The sequence below is a fragment of the Sturnus vulgaris genome, chromosome 2 (assembly GCF_052056855.1).
Source record: "Sturnus vulgaris isolate bStuVul1 chromosome 2, bStuVul1.hap1, whole genome shotgun sequence".
Lineage (NCBI taxonomy): Eukaryota > Metazoa > Chordata > Aves > Passeriformes > Sturnidae > Sturnus > Sturnus vulgaris.
Genome location: NC_142244.1, coordinates 46,209,982 through 46,232,956, shown reverse-complemented (window position 1 = coordinate 46,232,956; position 22,975 = coordinate 46,209,982). Strand labels below are relative to the sequence as shown.

General features: G+C 36.4%; 1 protein-coding gene across 1 annotated transcript in view; it reads left to right on the top strand.

Annotated features, from left to right (window-relative positions):
- Nucleotides 1–20,956, top strand: part of CWF19L2 (CWF19 like cell cycle control factor 2) — a 60,822-nt gene extending 39,866 nt beyond the window's left edge. The window contains exons 12-18 of the mRNA XM_014877638.2: nt 471–608; nt 9,889–10,101; nt 11,766–11,882; nt 15,980–16,135; nt 17,472–17,552; nt 19,402–19,503; nt 20,382–20,956. Coding sequence (XP_014733124.2) covers nt 471–608; nt 9,889–10,101; nt 11,766–11,882; nt 15,980–16,135; nt 17,472–17,552; nt 19,402–19,503; nt 20,382–20,522 — 948 coding nt within the window. The 3' untranslated portion in view covers nt 20,523–20,956. The remainder of the gene's footprint in view (nt 1–470; nt 609–9,888; nt 10,102–11,765; nt 11,883–15,979; nt 16,136–17,471; nt 17,553–19,401; nt 19,504–20,381) is intronic.
- The last annotated feature ends 2,019 nt before the right edge of the window (nt 20,957–22,975 follow it).

Genomic DNA, 22,975 nt, shown 5'->3' with positions numbered 1-22,975 from the left:
ACTCTGTCTAAGATAGCAACATTTCCCAGAGGTACCATATTCATACAAGTTTTCAGTACTGTCTGTGATTACTGTGTTTCAGTAATGCCTATGACTTTACAAAAGCTTTAGAGATGTCAATAATGAAAATTACTTTTTAGAATATTTCATTTTTATGAGCGAATTAACGGTTTCAGTGAAGTACTGTCTATCTTTCCTGAGTGATAATGTTGTAGCTCTGATACCTTAAGGATGTTAAGGATATAGTGACTTCGGGAAGAGTCTATATTTTTATTTAGACATACTGATGCAATTGGAGGAAGGGAAAGATGTTTTTCTCCTTAGATAAGATGGAGCTGTTACCCCAGCTGTTTTGGATCTGCTTAGCTCGAATTGTGATTCTTTAAACTTGTTGAAATTGTTAGGGTCTGAATTTTATAGCTGATCTTTCTCATTAGGTTAATATTAATTTTTAATGTGTTTGCTTCCAGATGCCTACTCATGTAGATAAAGAGAGAGTAAGGTATTTTCAGGATGATGATAGTATGAACCTGAAGGATTTGGTCAAAAATGAGAAGATGAGAACAGCAGAGGATCAAAACTCATTGTTCATGCGTATGGCATCAAAGGTAAGGTGTTGTGTGTATGACTTTTTTATTAAGCATGTTATTGTTAGAAATATCAAGGAGGGCATGAAGCCTGAGTAAAGGGAAGGCCTGGAGGAAAGTGGGAATTCTTTATGGTTACATAATTATGCAGGACTGTCAATTGTAAATTGTAGAAGTTCCAACTACAAAGCAGGGATTTTTCTAACACTGTGAAACGTCTGAGCTGATTCTTAAGATCCACTTTAGAGAGTCGCTGGAGAGACGTACATATTTTAGTGATGTGAGTCGCCTGTCCTATTTTAAATGCCATCTGAAAGGCATTATGGGTATAAAAGGAATTAAAATGTCTAGTTCAGATGCAGGAGATTATGCTATAGAACTCTCAAATAAAAAGAAAGGGATCCCATAATAGCTATTGAGGCAATAAATTCAGATGAAAGACAGGGTTGATAAAGACAAAATGTTGGTAATCTTGAAGCTGAGTGAGGCCATGGCTGTATATACACAAGAGGCTGTTAATGCTTGTTTTGAGAGTTGTGAGTCTGCAAGCATCATCTCAGTGCTAGTGTGATTAAAAGGAATATCAGAATTTTGGAGGTTATGAAAAGGGAGAATTAAGGAACATTTTAGAGCATGTAGTGAATGCATGGTGCGCCCATATCTTGAATGCTACCCAAGCTGTTAAAGCATACCTTGTAATGAGGGGCACAGAGTGGTGGCCATTTGAAGAAAACCTAAGTAAACAAAATTTCTTCAGCTAGGGGGGAGTGGGTGGATGGGTAGAAGGCAGCTGCTAGGCTAGAACAATTAGCAAAAAAGTTTAATAGAATGCAACTATTTTTATTTCTCATATGGGAAGTGGCCACAGAACAGAGTTTAACATGAAGGAGTGGTTTGAGATTTTTTTTCATTATGGAAGGTAATTGTAGAACTTATGTCGTAGAACATGAAATGCAGTGGAGGCCTTAATTGTGAATGGGAGCAAAAAAAGATACAGCAACTTTGTGAAATACAGTTTCATTGTTAAATATTGAATAGCGAGATCTAGATGGGTTTTGGCTCAGGATTTCCACAGTAAATGCTGTAAACGTGTAGCGAAGAGTCAGTTCTATGAGCTTTTCCCCCCATGCCTTTTAGCCATTGCTGGAGATTGATTTTGCAACATAGAATGGTCACACTGGGTGAGAAAGCAACAGGGTTTAATATGTTTCATTCTAAAGGCTTTTTTTCTTTTTTTTTGGGCTTTTGTTTTTGTTTTCTTATTTTGTTTTTGTTTGTTTTTTTTAAAGGATAGAGTTTATTAATAATGTTACAAGAATGTATTGTATTTCCTAGCCTATGCAAATAGTTCATTTTAGTTTTGGAAGGCTCTGAATTCCTAATAACTTCAGTGAGCTTTGGATCAGATGCTACATAACGTGTTTCTTTTTTGTTACTAGGCAAAGACGTACTATATCACATTATTTTATTAGAACAAGTTTCTTGACTAACCTTTTAAGATTGAGCCATACTATTTATTTACTGGTTAAGTGTATTGGAACATGTTATCAAAGTAGATATATCGAAGCCATTACTGTTGCAATTCATGGTAATGTAGTCCTTCAGTCCTGTGCAATGTTACACTTAGGTTATGAAGGTATTTTTGTTCAGCTTTCATAAAAAGAAGCATCTCAGATGCCAACTGCTGTTAAGACCTAAAATGCTTTTGGTAGTTTCTGTGCAGGTGATTCCCAGATCCTGTCACCACAAAATGTGATGGCCTTTTCCAGATGATGGTTGTTTCTTGATCTTAGATTAAGAAACTGGCTCCTCCATGTCTTTCCATGTCTGTAGAATGCATTCTTATTCACAGCACAAGATCGGTGTTACCACTGAAGTGTTTGCAGCAGTCTGAAAAATTGGGGTGTGATCTCAGATATTCCAGATGATTATTTATGTACTTTATAAGCCTGTACTACATGGAGTATCTGCATTATGATCTGGGGCTCAGTAAGTTAGTCTTCAAAATTCTTGCATCTCTCCAGTCGTTTCAGCAAGGTGGTTTATTCCAGCAGGAAGTCTAGCAAACAAGCCTCTTCTGCCAGTTTTAGTATGGTAACATAGTACACAGATTTGACACATACAAATTACTTTCTCTTTCTGCCTTCATTTGAGAAATGAAAAAACTATTCACAAAAATTAATCTGTCGTATTGCAGAAGAGTGGTGGGAGGAAACTGCTGCAAGTCTACAAATTATATCCTACCTAGGATGGGAGAAAGGAGATCCTGTCCCTTAAATTCTGTTAAATAATTTCTTTAATCTAATCACTGTGAATTGTCTAGGGCACTGTTTCCTTCATATATTTTCCCAGGGCTTCTATCACTTTCCCAGACCATGCTCAAAAGAAACTTCCAGTCCCATGGCTGTTGAGGATGGAGAAAATAGGTGCTGGTCTTGCAAATGGGAACAGAATGAGAATGACAGACCAGCATGTTTCCTGGCTTTTACACAGCTGAATGCTCTGCTCTAGATCAGTGTTACTGATATTTAGTGCTTTAATGGTATTTCAAATGAAATACAGTCTAGTTGTTATTGAAGATAATAACATAATTGCAGTTTTGTAGAGAGAGGGGATTTGAAATAGAAGGGTATAATTCATGAAAGGATTTATTTTCTTAAATGGGACTTGAAGAAATATCAGTACATAGACCCAAAGTCTCTCTTCATGAAACCTCTGTCTAATCCCCTTGGGAAGTGAAAGTCTGTACATTATCTCATGCCAGACTCTCACTTAGAATGACAGACTAAACATCTGCAATGTTCAAGCTGTACCTGTACTTATTAAATCTTTTTCCCACCTCTCCTTTTTTCAAGAGCTCAACGAGACGAGATGGAGGGATTTTACTGTCTCCTTGCTGTTTGTTTACCTGTTGAGTCTTTGTTTTAAATTTAGATTCCAACTTATCACTACCCTCTTGTCCATTCTTACTTTTGTAGTCATGGTTCTAAGGCAGCCCTGCTGTGCTTGAGGCTTTTACCTCCTGTTGCCCTTTGGCCTCTGTTTGAAGGTGGCTGATGTGGGCAGTTTGAAATGCTGCATTTCCCACAGCCATCCCATGCATGCTATTATGTCAGTTTTATGAATACCACGAAAAAGGCCCAAATCTTTAATTTACAGTGGTGAAAAAACTGTTTTAAAACCCAACACTAATCTTTTTGGTATATGGAAATAAAAGCAGGCCTAGGGTTTGATTTGTTCATGTTTCACTGTTATGTCTCAAGAAAAAAAACCCATCAATTTAAATCACTATTTCTACTTTTTATTTTCTTCACCTTTGAAAGTGGTTGTGGAAGGATGACTTTAGGATACAAAAAAGTCAATAAAACATTTGAAAACTGGTTTTTTTTGACATCACTAGGGTACAAAATGTGTGTGAAGTCTTAGATTTTCACTACTGATAACTTTAAGTACCCTGTCTGTAGTTTCTTCAGCCCCTGACTGTTGTAAGTGGTTCAATTTTCCCAAATTCATGCTGTTAAGACTTATGTAATCCTTTCACTTATGTCAATAGATTCTTGTGGGTGTTTAGAGACTGATTCCTAGAACATTACCTCAAGAGAAATAACCTTGTATTTGTATATATTAATTCTACTAAAGCTTTTTTTTTCTTTTTTATATTTTACTTAAAGAAAGAGAGAACAATTAATTTGTGTTGTTCATCAGGACATTTTAATTTTGGCGAGAAATTAATTTTATTTTAAAACATCTGCAATAATTCCTAAGAGGAATTCAGCAGTGAAAAATAAAATGCTTTATTAGTAATGCTGACCTTCCTTTATGGATTTAGCCAAGATGTATTCTGGTATTATAGGTTTGCAAAAAGCAGATTTTCACATTGCCTTTCCTTGCTCCTGTAAAAGTCTGTAAAATGGATAATTACTTTCACCCTTATCATTTTCACTTGCTGTGCAAATCTACCTGTTCACATTTTTGCATTTCCATCATCATAAACCAAAATAATAGTCTTGGAAAAAACTTAGAAGCCAAAGTGAAAAATGCAAAACGTTGCTGCTGCTGCTGCTATTATGTAATGAACCTTTTTCTTCTCTTTCTTCACATGGTGAAGCAATTTTAGCACAATGTTTAATAGACATGATAAAGCCCGCAAAGCTCTGGTGCCTTGTTGCTTTTTACATTTACTTAAAGATCACCTGCGTGGTTTGCTGTAAAAAATTACTGTGATAACCCAAGAGAAATAATTTCTAGCACCTTGTTCTGCCACATTTCAATTCAATGCACTAAACATCCTTCTTTGTATATTGTGTGGACACAAAATTAAAGCTATTCCTGCATGTGGAAACAAGTCAACAGCAGTGACAGCTGGATTAGAGAATAAAACCTGGGAACAGTAAGAACTGTGTAGATGTTACGGCTGCATAAGCATTTAGGATTCTTCCAGAATTATGTTAAAATTACAAAATGTGTTGCAAATGAAGGCTTGTGCAGGACAGTCTTTCCTAGACATTAAAAGTATGGCAAAGAATAACTGTAAAGTGAAGTGCTAATCAGAATTTTAATGGTAGATTCTATGGCTGAAGCTATTTTTGTTTGCTTTACATTTTATGCCATTGACTTTTATATAAAGTTTTATCTGTCCTAATAACTACTTTCAGCAAAATCTACAGTTTTAATTTCAAATAACAGAAACAAAAAGGAGGTTGGTCCCTAGCCATTAAGCAGTCCTCTGTCATCCGTTTTTTGCTTGACTTCTGCTACTCAAAGGTAATCCTGAACTACCTTGCTCACCAACATGGTGAGTAATCTTTTCTTTTCAGTGACACAGGCCTTAAAAGAACTCTGTCCACTGATATCTTAAAATGCTTTGATACTATGTTTGAAATATTCTTTAATTCAGTGTGGTGATAGGTTTTGAAAATGCCTAATCACTGAATTATATGATGAATTAAACCTACAAATTCAAATGGCTGTGTTCACAGGGAGACTGGAATTGTAATAAGGTTTACATGATAAAATTCTGCTTTTGTCTGTCTTAAGCAAATAGTATTTGAGATCAGAAAAACTTTTCTGAGGTGATTTTATTGTTCAGAATAGGTGCTAAATGCTGAATAAATTTAAATGTGATGAGATGTGTTCTTATAACACTCAGGTTTGTATTCTAAAATAATAGATTATTCTTCTTTGCAGCTTCCTAAAATATATTATGATACAACATTCCACAAATATTAACTCTGTCATTTAAAGACGTCAGTGTTGCCATGACAATTTAAACCCAACTGATACATTTTATACAATCTATAGACTTTTTTTTTTTCCCAGAAATTTTTCAAGCAGATGCACTTTTATTAGCTTATATGGAAGTAACTCTAGCTATGATTGCGTTAGCAAGGAAACAGGAAAAGCAGAAGTTCAATAGTTGCATACAAATTGGAGTAAGAAAATAAGCAGAAAAGAAACAGTACAAAAAAGCTGAAAATAGCCCACACTGGAACCATGCAGGTATCTTCTGTTCCTCTGCTAATTGTGTTTAATAGAATTTCCCATTTCATCCTCAAATTTCAAAGGAAATTTGAAGAGGGGAAAAAAGTATACTCAAGGTATTATACAAATATAATCTCGATCATTAGGAGTTCTGTGTCTTAAGGTTTCCTTTCAGTATCACAATGATACTAAATTCTGTAGCAGGGCTTTTTATTTGAAGGGGCCACCCAAAAAGCAAGTAATAGCATCAGGGGGAGCAATAAGAGACACAACGTGCAGCATGCTTGAGGTGGAGTGTGTGTAGGAAGCCAGCCGTGTATAAGACTCCAGGGGTTTTTACTGTGGAGTGAGAAAAACAGAATTGGTTTAAAATCAAGCTGTGTGAGATATGGTTCTGGTGACCTGAACGTAGGGTGGCAGAAAAGTGAGGCTGACCCTGGAGTGAACCTTCCAGAGATTTGCAAGAATTACTTTAGGAAGTAGCCCCATGACATGGTGCCTGATGGCTTCACTAACGTAACAAATTAAAAAGGACTTCAATTATCTAGTAAACAGAATGTTATGTAATGAAATAATTCATGTAATATATTCATATTATTCATGGTAATTATCATGATAAGGATTTAATCAGAAAATACAACACTGTAATTTTTCCCTCTCTCAAATTATTCTAATTTATGCATAGTCAGATTCTGATTTCTTTCTAAACTCCTGTGCTGAATGGTTAGAGATCTCACCCCTCTTCTTGGGTTTTAGCCACACTTGCATGTATTTGAGCTGTCCAAATGAAAGCCCAGAGGGCTCCTGAGAGAAGTTTGGATGCCTTCCCTGACTGCTGTTTAAGTGTTTGTATATTACAGGCCTCTCTTGGCCAGGGCAAGCACAATTGTGATTCTTCTCTATTGGTTAAATGAAAACTGCATCCTGCTTGAGGAAAATCAGATGGATGGTAGAAATTACATAGTTGCACAATTATGCTATGAGATGTGGGAGGCTGTGTCATTTTGCCTGATGCTAAGAGTCTTAAAGCTGCCTTTGTGTCCTCTGGTTCATCAGTGCTTGCCAAAAGAGAAGGAAAAGCTGGAAAAAAAGAGGGTGTATATGGAGGAAGAATGTGGCAGATAAGCCCAGAATAAAGAAAAGTGAAGCAGGAAAAAGAAGACTGGGGACTGCAGAGCTGATCTGTCTTATGAACATGTCAGTTTAGCACAGCTGTGGGCTTTGATCAGTGTCTAGCAGAAACAAGGATTTCAGATGCATTGCCCCTATAGAGACCTGAATTTCTTTTGTTAGCTTTAGGTAAATCAGAGATGTATTGTAGGACATCCCAACTTTAAACTCATAGATCAGAATGACTCCTTCTTCTTTCTGATCTCTGTGCAGCACCTGAGCAGCAAGGGTGATACCAGATGATATCAACCATGGTGAGGGAACTAAATATACAATTTCCAAAATGCATTGGCTTACATGTTTAGCAGGTGTAATGCTGCACTTATGATGCAGAACAGCAGCTTTCCAGCAACTCTAATACATCAGCATAGTTCTTTCTTTGGATGTGTACTGGCTCTGTCTTTAGTATGGAAGAATATATGTATGAAAGAAATCAGGTTTTAAATGATTACTTGCTTTCCTTCTGGCATTTTAGAAAATGATTTCTTCTTGTTCTTTCAAATCCCCTTTCACTTATTTTTGCGAGATTTAGTTATAGCTAAATAATGCAATTGGCAGAACTCACTGGGCACTTTATTTTACAAATAGAAGTATAAATGTTTTAAAAGAGGGATGGAGCACCTCTCCTATGAAGACAGGCTGAGAGAGTTGGGGTTCTTCAGTCTGAGAAGGCTCAAAGGAGACCTTATAACAGCTTCCAGTACCTACAGGGGGATTAGAAAACAGAGGGAGAGCAACTTTTCACACAGGCAGATATACCACGGGGTAATGGCCCCAGACAGAAAGAGGGTAGATTTAGTTTAATTGTTAGGAAGAAATTCCTTACTTTGAGGGAAATCAGGCACTGGAATAGGTTTCCCAGAGAAGTTGTGGATGCCCCCTCCCTGGAGTGTCCAAGACCAGGCTGGATGGGGCCCTGAGCAGCTTGGCTTAGAGGAAGGTGATCATCAAAGTCTCTTTCAACCTAAACCATTGTATGGTTCTGTGATCTGTTGGTCATGACTGACCAGAAGAAACAAAATCTGGATTTTAGACAGCACCTACTTTATAAAAGTTTGACAGTTTTTATTTAAGAATTTTCCTTTGGATCCCACATAAAATGTTGTATACAGCAATTTATCCATCTTGAATAGAGGCATCTTCCAGGCTGTTTAATAAGATGAATATTTATTTTATCACAAGGGATTCTGTGGAGTATTTTGAAAAGTACTGTTATTTAAAGGAGGTTTTGTAAAACAAACCAGGAATTTCCATGACTACTTCTAAGTGCAAGCAGGGCAAAGTAGTAATGGTATTCTGTGCTACATGTGATACTCCTGATAGCCAAAGTGTTGTGATTTCCACTCTTGTTTTCCTTTCCTTTCTAGTCTGCCAGCTGTCATGTTTCCTGTGTATTTCCATTCTCATGGCAGAATTTTTATTTAAACAAAATCCCAAACTTTATGTTTAGTAATAACAAAATGCTGCTATTTTCTAAGCAGTACTTCTGCTGCAGGTCTAACTTTACCTTTTTAATGCTTGTATGACAGAACTACAGAGACTTGATTTTAGACACCCAAACCACTACATATTTTTTCTAAATCTCAGGAATCTCGTTTTTCTGTTAAATATAGAATGACAGCATTACAGTAAGAGAGAAGAATGGAGTTGAAATGGAGTTGAACTCTTGAAATGTTGATTTCAGTCTGCAATGTCTTCCAGTAGGAAGTGCACATAAGCAGTTAAGTGTATTATAGCTGAATAAAGTAATATTAAGGAGGCTCCTCCTCAGTTGTTTGATAAGGAAAGTACTGAGCATATTTAAAATAAGGTATTGATCTGTGTTAGAGAACTGCAGTATTTGGGAAAAGCAATGGCTATTGTCTTTTTTGGGGGAAGTTACTTATGTATTCTACCAATTTTTTTTTTTTTTTTTTTGTGTGTGTGTGTGTGCGTGTATCAGATTATCTACAGAAACTATGCCTGGCATATTTGGAAGAATTTCTTTCATTTGGAAAGTGTGCTTCAGTTATGATAGCATTCCTTCCAAATGTCTTCAGTTAACATTAGTCCTTTGCTAGGGCTACCCTAGTCAGTATCCTAAAATATATTAAGATTTGTTGTGGTGTGCAGCAGGTGCACTCAGAAAGACCTAGTATTGAAGGCTGTTTTCTTCCCAAAGACTGTTTTCTTCCCAAAATTGCTTAATCCTGTTCACTTGGTAAGAATAACTGTTGGCATGAAGTGCAGAGTCATGGTCTAGTTATTTCACAAAAAATGATTTAATGATAGTCATAAAGGGAGAGGAGGAGAAGAGAGAGGATAAAATAGATGATATAAATGATATATAAAATTGTGCATCTATTTAAAGATAGCTGAAGTTATGTCAAGATAATATTGAAATACCTAGCCCTTAATTTGAAATGGAATATAGTAATATACTCTTCTCACTGCTGTCACATATCTATATTTTAATATCTGTGCTAAGATTGTGTATGACTGCTCTCAGGAGAGGTACCTGATGATCCATCTGCAGCAGATGCCATATGAAAGGAAGAAATGCTACTGCTTATGTACTTTATGTTTTTCTCAAGGAAGGATACTACAAAGAGCTAAGTGTTTTTTCTTGGTATTTTATAAATACGTGCAATTTTTCTGCATATCTTTTCAGCTCATGGAAAAAACTGACAGAGAGTACTACACTCTGGATGACATGTTTGTTTCCAAAGCAGCCAAGAGAGCACGCAGTGGGGAAGAGGAGGAAGTACAAAGAAGAAAAGCAATCCGTGAGCATCAGCAACTCGCTGCATGCATGGAAAAGTGCCCCTACTGCTTTGATAGCAGTGAACTTTCTAAGCATCTTATTATTGCAATTGGCACCAAGGTAAGAAAATAGCAATTTAACACAAATGTAGAAATAAAAAACCAATGATGTTAGAGTGTTTAAAATTAGGGATGAAATTGCTTCTATGGAAGGATTTATTGTTCTGCATCTTCCTTTCCTTGCTTTTTCATTTGATACCACAACTTCATCAAGGGTGAGGAGGGAAAAGATATAAATCTGTCATGAATTCTAAAGCTAATCTTTGATGTCAGGACTTCACGTTTGTAGAAGACAGGAGTAATAATGAAAGATCTCAGTGCAGAGATTAGAATGTAGGTGGATTTGTGGAAGATTAAATCACACTTCACTGGAGGAAATTTGAACTAGTGAAGAACTGTATCTTGATATCAAAGAAAATTAGGTGAAGAATTCAATTTGTAAGCTTAAAGTCTTTTGAAATAGACAGAAGTTTGGTTTGGAAACCTTTCTGCTACTGTTAATGCATTTTAAAGTTGCATAAATATTTGGGTTTATAACATCTGAAATACTTCAATATAGCTTTTTTGTCTTTTTTTTTCTCTACTGTTTTCATTTGTTATTGATGTTTTCAATTGATCTGAAACTCTTTATAGGTAAAGGAATTAGGTGTATAGATATGTTTTAAGGTATATTGCACTTATTTTTTTTTAAGAATTATATATATATATAAATTAATGCAGATGCATATCTATGTGTATATAATCTGTTTATCAATCTAATAGATCAATAAATATACAAGGTATCCTGGTTTTGGCTGGGATAGTTATTTTACTTCCCAATAGCTGTTACAGTGCTGAGTTTTAGATTTAGGATGAGTGTAATGTTAGTAAGACACTGATGTTTTTAGTTGTTGCTAAGTAGTGCCCAGGGACTCTTCTGCTTGTCTCATACTGCCCTGCCAGTGAGAAGGTGGGAGGGGCTCAAGAAGTTGAGAGGGAACATGGCTAGGACAGCTGACCCTAACTGACCTAAGGGATATTTCAGACTATATGACATCATGCTCAGTGGAGAAACTTGGGGGAAAGTTGGCCAGTGCTTGTGAAGCTGCTGGGCAACAGTTGGTGGGTGGTGAGCAATTGCATTGTGCATCACTTGGTTTGTACATTGTTGTTGTTATTATCGTCATCATTATTTAATTTTCTGTCCTTATAAACTGTCTTTATCTCAACCCACAAATTCTTATTTTTTTTTCTGGATTCTCTCCCCCTATCCCACTGGGAACAGGGAGTGAATGAACAGCTGTTTGATGTCTAGCTGCCTGCCAGGTTTAACCATGACACAGAGAATACATTTTTATATATATATCTGTATGTATGTATGTATGTATGCATGTATATATACACACACACACATACATATTATTAAAAATGCATTCTATATTAAAGAATACTGGAATGCACTAAACAGTGTGATTGCAAAACAGCTGTGATACCAGTTGGTTTTTAAGGCTGATATTGCTGCCTTGGTGGTGGAACTGCTCTCTGGATACTACTGGTTTGTTTGAGCTGCTGGTGGATAATGGGTCCTTTTAAAAAGCACTAAAATTGCTCATACCTTGCTGCTATTAGCAGCTAATGGCTTCTGTTGGTTTGAATTTAGCAAATGATGATTTTCGTAGCCTCAGCAATGTGAAGGTTTTTAATGCTGGAAAACTGGGCACTTGAGTTTATGTTTGCTTTTCCTAGGTGTATTTGTCTCTACCAAGCAGCCAGTCCCTTACTGAAGGTCACTGCCTGATAGCCCCTCTACAGCACCATACTGCAGCCACTCTTTTGGATGAAGACATCTGGGAAGAAATCCAGGTCTGCTGAGAAACTGTCTCCTAACACTTCTGTAAAATATTTTTGTTGTGGATAATAATATCCTTGTCATAAGCGAGTATTTTCATATCTGCAGTCTGGCAGCTCTATTCTGATTCCACTAAGGGGCAGAACGTTCTCATATTGTGGATGAAAATTAATGGTCAGATACTAACAGGAAAGAGAGGCAGGGTAAATACTGAAGCAAATTTTCAATTTTTAAGCACTAGAAGAAGTTTCCTGGAATGCTTCAGAACATGCATTGTTGGAGGTCTTTGAAACCATGTTAGAGGAATGTCTATTGGAAATGAAGTAGGTACAGCTAATCCCTTACAGAAAATAGAATAACTGGCTTAATAGGATTTTCTTGGAAGTGCCAAGGAAAAGAAAAGAATTGTCAGAGCCGGCAGATCACTTAAAATGAAATACAGATATGTTGTTTACATATCTTCATATTCATATTCATTCATATCTTCATATTTTCATATCTTCATATTTTTAAATCTGTTTTTGGGTGGATATCAATTAAAAGGGAACTATCTTACTCTTAAAATCAATCAGATCCCTGTTTGCATCCAATTTACTACCATTTTTGAAAAGAATTACTAAAATAAAGTGCCAAGCACGACGGGTTGTGCTTTCCAGCTCCTTTATGAGGACATTTTGAAGATTGTGAGTTGTTTTCTTTGGAGATGGAAAATCAAGAGAGGATATAACAAACTTCTGTCTAAGAGATTGACTGTGTTTGTCAATCCCCCACTCTCTGCCATCAGGATGATTACAAGGGGGAAAAAAATTTGCAACCTCTTATATTGAAATATAGGAGACTATATCAGACCAGGGAAAGGAGAAAGGCTTCATTGTTGTATTTGCTGAGATTTAAATCCAGCATCATTTTAAAGTTTGTAATAATTTAAATAATGTTGGTCTTGCCTCAGGTCTGGCAGATGGATTCTCTGACTTTTCAAATTTGCTCCCCACATCGAGTCTCATGTCTGATGTTGTTTCATATAGTAAATTATGTTCCTTTCCAACCAGAAAGAAAAGGAGTTCTCTTACACGACAGAAAGGCCTAAGAAAGTTGGATAAGAAGCAAATAAGTGCAACAAGTAGGATCAGGAGGATGTGGAGAAGTGCTAAATATGTTTATCCTAGATCTTCTGTTTACTCTAAGCTCTTAACTAAACAATTGCGATTTTTTAAATTGCATGAGAAAGAAAATAGGATAAGGAAAAGATACGCAAATGCAGTACCTGTCTTCAACACTAGTCTTTTACTTGCTAAAAAACCATTATCGTTTGATCCTATGAATATATTCATAGACAGCTTAGATATTTCTTTGCATCAAAGTATTTTGTTAAGTGATAGATACATTACTTTTATTTCCCCAAACTTCTATGCATTACAAAATAAGGAATCTGGAAAGCTTTAGCAAGAGTATAAGCAGACAGTCAATGACTAAACTAACTTTGATGCCATAGACATATTTTTCATTTCTGTTGAAGGAAAAAAATAACCACACTTTAAGTATTCACAAAGTGTTGTATGAAGTATGCGTTTTAGCTCACTATTTTTGCTGGGTTTTTTGTTAGGATATTCTGAAGAAAAGCAAAAAAATTTCCTTTATACTGTATGCCTTCAAGCTCCTGAATTTAACATATTGTGTTGTTTAGATGCTGACGTGCTCACTTGCCAAAGTAAATATGCATGGAATATTTTTATTATGAAAAGATATAAATCTTTACACATTCTGTGTGGACTGAACTGTTGCATGTATTAATGTCGTGTGCATCCAAACATAAGCCAAGCCTTTTTACTTCCCCTTATGGATAGTTTTCTCCTTTCCAGTGCTAATTACTCTTGATGCTTTGGCCTGCTCAGAATTTGGAGGAAAAGCACAATTATTTAAAAACAAAAAAATGCAACTGGGGGAAGTTAGCTAACATCTGCTGACATTCTAGGCGTTTTGGTGGATTTGTATTTCAGTTAATACTGCAGGGTAGCAGCTGTAAGTAATGGTCTTTGTCAGCCTTTGGTATCTCACCACATTGCTAGCTTCAGTGTGTTTCAGAAGTCGAGGTCTGGTGGCTGGAGTGACAAGGAGAAGACAAAAAGTTGTTAGCCTGAGTTGCCTGTCACTCTGCACTGTAGAGTCCCATATCAGTCATGGAGCACTGGGCAGTGTCTTCTGGCTGTAATTCATCCGTTGCTTTAGGGGAATGATGGTAGCATTCTCCTCTCACAGCTTGGAGCAGCTCATTAGTGAGGAAAAATTCAGGGCACAAGGGCCTGCTTTCAAGAGCCTAAATGCCTGGTTTAGATATATATTTGGCCACGTTTCTTAGACTTCTGGTTTGATTCATACTGAGCAGGATGGTGAAGGGATGGAGAGTTTAATTTCTAGTCCTGTTGCATTGAAAACCTGGTAGTGATTTTTTCCCTTCTATTTTACTTCAGTACTTGCTGATGTTGATGATGTGTATATGTTTATGTATTTTTGATTCATCAACTCTCCATTTACATTAAGATAAGGAATCTTAAACTTTTAGATGGGATTAGCCTTTTTATGGTGCTGTTTGTACTTCTGAGCATTGTTAATTGGGAAAAAATACCAGTGCAAAAAGGACTGCCTGTGAATTACGTGAGTCTTAGGGCTATGGTACCTTGATCTACGAGGCTCCTACAGTTTCAGTGATTTCTTGGCTTACACTGTGGAAATGGTATAAAAGCATGTGTAAGACAAAAATCTTAATTTTTAAAAAGTATTTTTCAAGATCTTGAGAAACTTTCAGAAACTTTCTCACTCCATCAGAAAGTTAGATCTTATGTGCACTTGAAAATGAGTTTGAATGACTCTCAGAAATCATCTCTTGTTCTTGATAATTTGTTCAGCATCTGAACATTTTAAGCTATAGAATGATGCTCTTGCATATCTTGGATGCAAATGCCAAATGTCAAGAGCCAGGGAACAGCCAGAGCCAGCTGCTCTGCAGGAAAGCAAGGCAGGGCTTCAAGGTGATGGGCAAGGCAGGTGGGGGAGGTAATCTCATGGACAAGGCACACTGCCATGGTACCAGACCAGGAGTGTTCCCATGGTAGTAGGCAAAGTCATCCATGGCCCAGTAATGGCCAGCCAAGTTTACAGTGATGGCTTAGGTCTGAGATGAAGTCAGGGCCAGGAAGTGTCAGGTACCTGGCTGGGCACAGGCATCCCTGAAAGAGCACAGGCAAGGACCAGAAATGACAGCCTGGACTTAATTGCAGCTCCTGAGTGACAGGGCGCCAGGTCCACACTTCTTAACACTCTTTAATACCCCATCTCTTTCTGCTGGATCTGATCCAGTTCATAACTGCAGCACATCAGAGCTTCCCACCTACATGGGCAGCCAGAGCCCCAGCAGGTAGAAGAGGCTGCAGGGCCTCTTGGGTGTGTGCAGGACCCTGACACTGGAGCTATCAGAATTATTAACTGAAATACACTTTAAATAGCACCTCATCCCTCTGACAGGGAACTGGTAAATGTAGTTTGAGGCCACATGTATTGAGTATTACATTTGGTTTGCTTCCATACAGTGAAGATGGTGGCTTTATTTTTTGAGGCAATTATTAATATTTTACTTAAAGATCAAGCATGCCTAGTGGAAATACTTTCCTTTTCTAATTTTTTTTTTGTTGACCTGTATAATTGGAAGGAGTAGTAAAAGGGTAATTGTAACTATATTCAGTAAAAGCCAGGTCATTACCTTCTTAGAAATTGCAAGCTTGGGACCTACTGTTAAAGCCATGTTGTTTTATAGAGCACTACAGTTAAGAAGTTCAACATTTCAGCTGTAAAAATATATGGTTTTTCTTAAACCTACGTTTATAGTGTTAATTATACTGTATTTCAAAACAGTTTCCTAGACTTCCTATGTTTTCATCAGAGGAAACATAGTTAATATCAACTTAGTAAACAATACAGAATTTTCCTGATATAATTGCTACTTTTTTCCATTTTATTGTTAGTTTATTACAAATATAATATGCTAGTGAAATAATACATTATATCAGAAAGTTCTGCAAAGTTGGTTTAAAAACACTTTTTTTTTTCCTTTAAACAGATGTTCCGAAATGCATTGGTGAAAATGTTTGAAGCTAAAGACTTGGACTGTGTATTCCTAGAAACAAACATGAGTATGAAGAAGCGATATCATATGGTATATGAATGCATTCCTCTTCCAAAAGAAGTAGGAGATATGGCTCCAATCTATTTTAAGGTACATGAAAATGTTTTTTTCTGAAGTAATTTGAATGTATATATCATAATTATTCTATTTCTGGAAAACATTTGTGATATTCAAGTGCTGTTTTTGAAAAGATGTATTTTTTGATCCTTCTTCTGGATCCATTCTCTGCTAATATTCTTTGATATTAAAATAAGCAGTGTGAAATACTTCAGTTTTTCAGGTAGTCAGTGGAAGAGCTGTTTTTCACTGAGCATTTGTCCCAAGTCCGACTGCACTGAAAATACTAGAAGAGGATGAGAGAACTGTAGTCTCTTGAAGTGCTTTAAGGATTGCAGTACTTCTTACTTGAGTCCTGTAGCATAAACTTAAAACACAATACTTGTGCCTTGACAAGCATTAAATGAGAAAATAATGTTACCTATTTTAAGAAATACCAAAGGTAGATATTGTTTCATCCCCATTTTATTTCACTAAGCCCAAATTTTACATGTGTCTTAGGCCTCTGATGAACATTCTACAGGATGATAGATATTTCTTCTGTAGCTTTTTGGTCTCTTCCCCTGACCCTTTAAGAAAAGGTTCATTGAGGCTTTTGCCTGGAACTGAGTCCTTTCAGCTTTCAGCAACTGACTCATTGTTTGCCTTTTATAAGTAAATTATTTTATTTGATTTTGAAATACTATTTATGCTTTCTGGAAATAATGTGATTTGGTTTTGATGAAGTGGGGCAGCAGTATGGTGAACAACAATACAGTAACTTTTACCACATTTGAAACCCTCCACCTATTACATCTCACTGCTGTGCTTCAGCTGCTGGTAAAACTTGTGTTTTCTTTGAATACTCAGGGAAAGAGAAGGAACAAGATTTAATGCAATGTCATTTATTTTGGAAGAATCTACCATTAAAATGCACAGCAAATTAAATTTAAAAGGTACCTACCCTACACTATACCCAGTTCCATACTATGGGGAATACAGAGTCAGCTTTGGGTTTTTAAGGACAATCATCCTTCTAAGCTGGATCCTTCTCTTAGTGTTTAGAAGAGAAAGAAGGGTAATTTAGTGTAAGGAATTCATAAGAGGTTTTATATGAAGTGAGTCAAAAGAGAATGTGACCTTTTATTTGAAGTTTGTGTCAAGCAAAACTAAAATTAAAATAAAAAAAAACCAGAGGAACTGACTTGAGTGGGTCTGAAGATACTATATGATGTCTTTGTAAAGCAGCTTGTGGAAATGAGAATGTTTACCAAAAAAAAGTTACTTTGTTAAGAAGTTTCTTGTGCTACAACAATGTACTTCACTGCAGCTGATTCTTCATTTGCTGTAGGAAGGACTATTTTCACCTGTAGATAAATTCATTTTACAGAAAGCTATAATGGAGTCTGATGAAGAGTGGTCCATGAACAAGAAGTTAATTGATCTTTCTTCAAAAGATATTCGGAAATCTGTAAGTAATTAAGTGTTTTGTATCCCGAATTTGTCATCAAATTCTTATAACATTTTTCCATTACTAACTGTTTCAAAGAGAGAAGAAAGGGAACACAATTAGATTAGTGCATCAGAAGATGGCATAGGTATGAGGAGAATTACCAGTCTGCACTCTTAACTGACATTAAGGAAAAAGATTCTCATTTATTTCAACAACTGGTGGACTAAGCTGCCAGCATTAGTTAAGAACAAAGCTGATGCTTTGAGGACATGTACTGGCATAATTTTCTTGATTAACTTTAAGAATTAGAGTAGATCAAAGATTTGCAAATTACTTTCCTTGAACAAATGTGATGTGTCTTTTTCATTAACCTGGAACAGCCATTTGTGTTGCTAAGTTTATGAAGTGAAAATATAAATAGCATTATGAATCTTTTTTTTATAAAACAAGGGAGCAGTACCCTCTTTGTCTCCTGGATACTGAGATGAAACATCTTTATATAAAACAAATCTTAAAGGAATAATGCTGGATCTGTTAGGTTCAAAGATAGTTCTGTCTTTTTAATATTGAGGTAGAAGCTATGTGTTATATAGCCATGCATTTCTGTTACTATTATATACTTATTGAAGGTAGGCCAGTTTTCAGATTAAGTCAGGACAGTTCTTTACATTAATATAATGTATCTGAACATAAATGGTTACAAAGTTGTGTGATTTTAACATTATTGTAGGGTAATAAATGCCTGTGGCTCCGAGACTGAGCTCTGGTGTTTGGGAGTTTGGGGAGTTGTTTTGGGAGATGGTGGTACCTGGCTGGAAGGTCAGACATGGCTGAAACATCACCTAGTGGGTGGATTGTGTGCAGAAATTGTGAGAAATAAGACAAAGTGAACCTTTGCTTTAAGGTGTCACCTGCCAACCCATTTTTCATTATTTAATGATTTTTTAAAGTCCATTTAAGGTGTTAAATATTTCTTGCTCTGCTACATTGCTCCTCTATATTAAATCTTAATTATTTTTAGAGTAAATATTTCAAGTGATGTATGGAACATGCTTCCTGAAAGCTATATGGTTATTTGAACTATAGCAGAGGAAATGCTTATGAATTGGAGGCTTTGTAAATCTTGCCAGTACAGAAACATCCTCAAAAATTAAAGCAGTGAAAAATAATTTGTTGCAGTGAAACAGCAGAAACTACTTGCAGTACTATAGTAATAAATGGATCCACTTCTGTTAGACTGAAGGATCTTTATTGTGGCAGATATCTTGCATCTCCCCTGCAGGCTGACAGAATTATTAAGTTGTCTGATTCGGCAAGTTAAGGATAATATCTGTCCATTCACATAGAGGAGGTTTCTGGTAATCTGTTGTCCAAAAAGGTTTTTCCCCTTCCCCTGAGTGTCAGTTTTCTCACTGGGTAAATATTTCCTATTACCAGTCAACATCTTATCTTTAATAAATGCAGCTTGCTAGTGGTTATCTTAAAATTTCTGTTAAACTTATGTAATTCAGAGATGTGGAGTCAGGGAGGCATTTGTCTACTGTGCACACTGTGGCCTGGTGTCCCCATGTCATACCTGCTATTCCAGCTGTGGCTTCTGGAAGTTCTGCCACCCCAGTCATCCTTTCTTCAGTGTCTTTTTGTCCAATTGCTGTATGTTGTTACTTTCCCTTACCTGCTTTACTATTGCTTTACTGTTTCCCTATTGCAATTTTATCCTATGTGTAGTTGATTTCAGAGGTAATTTAAAATAAAATGTGATACTATCAACTACAAAACCATGTTCAAATTCATTCCCCTGTGGGGAGGTTGACTAAATGCCAACAATGTTTGTTAAACATCTGAAAATGTGTTTTTGCATGTGTAGGTTCCTAAAGGGTTGCCATACTTTTCTGTGGACTTTGGTCTTCAGGGAGGATTTGCTCATGTGATTGAAGATCAACACAATTTCCCTCATTACTTTGGAAAGGTATTGTTATGTAAAAGATTAATTTACCAATTATACTCTGTTTTGGAAAATTTAAGTAATTAAACCAAGATGCTTCCAGAACAGTTACTTTGATGTACCCTATCTCAGTTTATTATCTGTCTTTTCTTGATTAGTCATTCTGTCTTGGCTTGTTGAATGAAATAGTTGATTTTTTCACTAGCTGATACTGAGATTGTGATTCTAAATTTGTGTTTCTTTTCATTTGATCTGAACTGCTGATATTTGACATTATAGGCATATAACCTTATAGATGGAAGATACTTGCATCTACTTAAGAATTTTCATGGTCATAGTATTGATGCATAGGTACACTGACACCTGCTTGTATAAATTAGTGTACTTACACATACAGACTCACATACAGCTACTTCAAAACCCTCGTGTCATTAAATTGCTGCTCGTGGTATGTATAGTGTAAAATGTATATACAGGGAGAGCTGTAATAGATTCTTCTTTATTATGTCACAGAAAACATTTTTTGAAAGAGTCAGTGTTGCAAAAACATGAAGAGTGGTTGGGGAGAAGTATAACACTAGAAAGAACAAAGTGGGCAGCTTTCTTTTTCTGAATTTACCTTAATCACAAATGCACTAATGCATTAACAGTCTTGAAATGTTAGGATATTTAAGCAGTGCATCAATGTGCTGTGTTTACAGGAATTTTACTGAGGCAACTATCTAACAACTGCAGTTCTATATTTAAATTGGCATATTTTTCAGAATTTCAAGTTTTAATTAGCACTTGAAGAAAATGGACGACTCATAATTTGAAAATACATATTTCTTTGTGATAAGATAGTGTTAAGTAATATGGTAATTTTGCATTTATCATTATCTATCTTACTTTTACTTGCAAAGGAAATTATTGGTGGCATGCTGGACTTGGAACCACGGATCTGGAGAAAAGGAATCAGACAGAACTTTGAGGAGCAGCGGAAAAAGGTGTTGCAGTTTGCACAGTGGTGGAAACCATATGACTTCACCAAAAAGAAAGAATGAGAACAACCTGGAGTCGAGGACTGTATAAGCCATGAATTACACTGAAGGATACTTCAAATGTTAAGAACACCAGCAATGTGTTATGTGTTGCTAATGTATTTTTGAATACAGAATATTTTTTAATTGCTGATGGTCTGTTTTTGTTTCGGACACTGGATCACACGTACCTGCAAGCTTGAAAAACCAGGTTTGTACAGTGTTTTTAGTTTTAGTTTTTCATTTTTCAGCTAAGTCAAAAGGATAATATCCATGTAGCCATTTGGGTTCTTAAAAATGTAACTTTTGCTTTTGGAGATTTTATAATCTTTGAGACAACTGCTATGTTTTTATATTGTATTAAGCCAGTGCTTAATTATCATGGTGAACTTTTTTTGAAAATTATGTACATTTTAAGAACATTTTGATTAATACAAATACATTGCTGCAGAAGAAAATTGTATAGAAAATAGTCTTTTGATTTTGCGTCCTTGTGGTCTTTAAATTGAGGTCATTGCAGTAACACAAACATTAATGAAGGATGTGATTGATAAACCTGCTGTTGTCCTCCTGCACAAAAAGAATGTTCTTTTTGGTAACAGTGAAAAAAGAATCTCAAGGGAAAATGCTCTCTGATGGCCAGCAAAGAAGAAAATCATCACAAGGATCTCCCCAAGTGACTCTTCTCCCCTGGGCATCCCCTCTTGTGCCACAGATAGTTTTTGATAATACTTTGCCCTGACAGTTTTCATCAAGAGCAGCTCAAAATCCCTACTTGTTTTTCCTGCTTGTGATGCTGTTAGAGCTGGTTGAAGCATGCTCTGACCAGAGGCAAGAGTTGCATGTTAATTGATTGTTAAGCATGGATGTCACTAGGAAATGCCTGCATGCTATTTCAAGGACCACTTTCCACCATTTTATTTGCTATATTTTGTTTTTTCTTTTGTGTAAAAAATACAAAATGAAGGTAGGGAAGTGTGAGGTGGGAAAGGGTGATTCTTGCATCGATGTCCACTTCCTGTGGAAACACTGATATAGCAGGCTTGGGCTTTGCAGGTAGTGAGTTAGGAGAGCAAGGAGAACAGGCTGCAAGGACAAGGACATGGATAGAAACATTGCAGCAGCACAGGGGAAAGGATGCACGCTTGTGAACAGAAGGGTGCAGTGCTACAGGGAGAGGCTGCATACGATGAAAGGTGGAATGCCCTTGGTATAGGATAGGTTAAGGCTTTGCATAAGTGTCTCAATGTGCTTCCTGTTCTTTTCCTGCTGAACTATTGCTCTCCGCAGCTCTGTTAACTGTTGTGGACTGCTCAGATTAAGAAATGGATCACTAAATATTACAGGGTTGAATAAGTGCTTATTTCTAGTCCCTTGGTGGTCTTCTGCAGCTTTGCTAAAGATCCAGTGCTTTCCCTGTTCCTACCTCACTGCCACATTTTGGCAAATAAGTCTGGTAGGGATAGAAATCTGCTGTGTTGAGAATTATTTTCTGTAAGGTCTTTGTCAATTGGTGCCACTGCAAGAGAAGTAGCTTAAAAGTAAGCTTTGATGATGACTGTAGTGATCTAATGTCTCATTTGTCTCTGTATTCACCAGCAAGCTGTGGATAAAAGGGACAGTAGTACAGGAGAACTACTGTTCTCCAGTAAATTATTGCTTAGCAAATAGCATGTGAAATAGTAGCTGCTAGTAGTTGCTTAGAATGTGGCAATACTGAACCAAATTTAGTTAAAGCACAGTCTTTGATGGTGTAAAGCATGACAAAACCTTGTTTTCTCTGAAAGCATATGTAGCCTCCAGTCTCATCTGCCCCCTGGGATGATGGCTGGAAGCAGCAAAGGTGACTGTCTTTTATAGACATGGAAAAGTCTTTATCCAATGCTGTGCTGGAAATGCAACTCTTCTGACATGACTTCTCTCAGAATTTGTGTTCCTCAAGGGAAGTGCTACGTTTCACAAAGAACATCCAACTTGTATGTAGAAAAGTCCTCTGACTCACAGTCTATGTATATTTCATTATTCTGCTTTCAGCAAAACTACAAAACTACTGGTATTGTTTGGAAAAGGACTCTGAAATATGGGATAAGAGTAACTCAAGCTAGTGATGCAGGAAAATATTTCTTACCCTGTTAGAAGTTTTCAGAAGGGGAGACTGTGTTTACCACATACACTGAGATAGTATCTTGTCATCATTGGTCACAAACTAGAAAAGCGTATTTATTATGAGGTTAAGCTATTCCTTCTCATAAGTGTTTCTAAATATTCATGAGGCTGTGACAGTCAACCCAGCTTGTTAGGGCACTTTTGGAAGGCATGGTTTGCTTGCTTTATAAATACTATCTATAATATATATCTTGTAAATGCTAAAAAATTTTAAATAGACTTCTTTCATCTGAAAGAATACACAATAACTTAAGTTCCTTAGTACTAACAGATGGAAAACACTAACTCAGGTGTCTTTAGGGAAAGCAGGG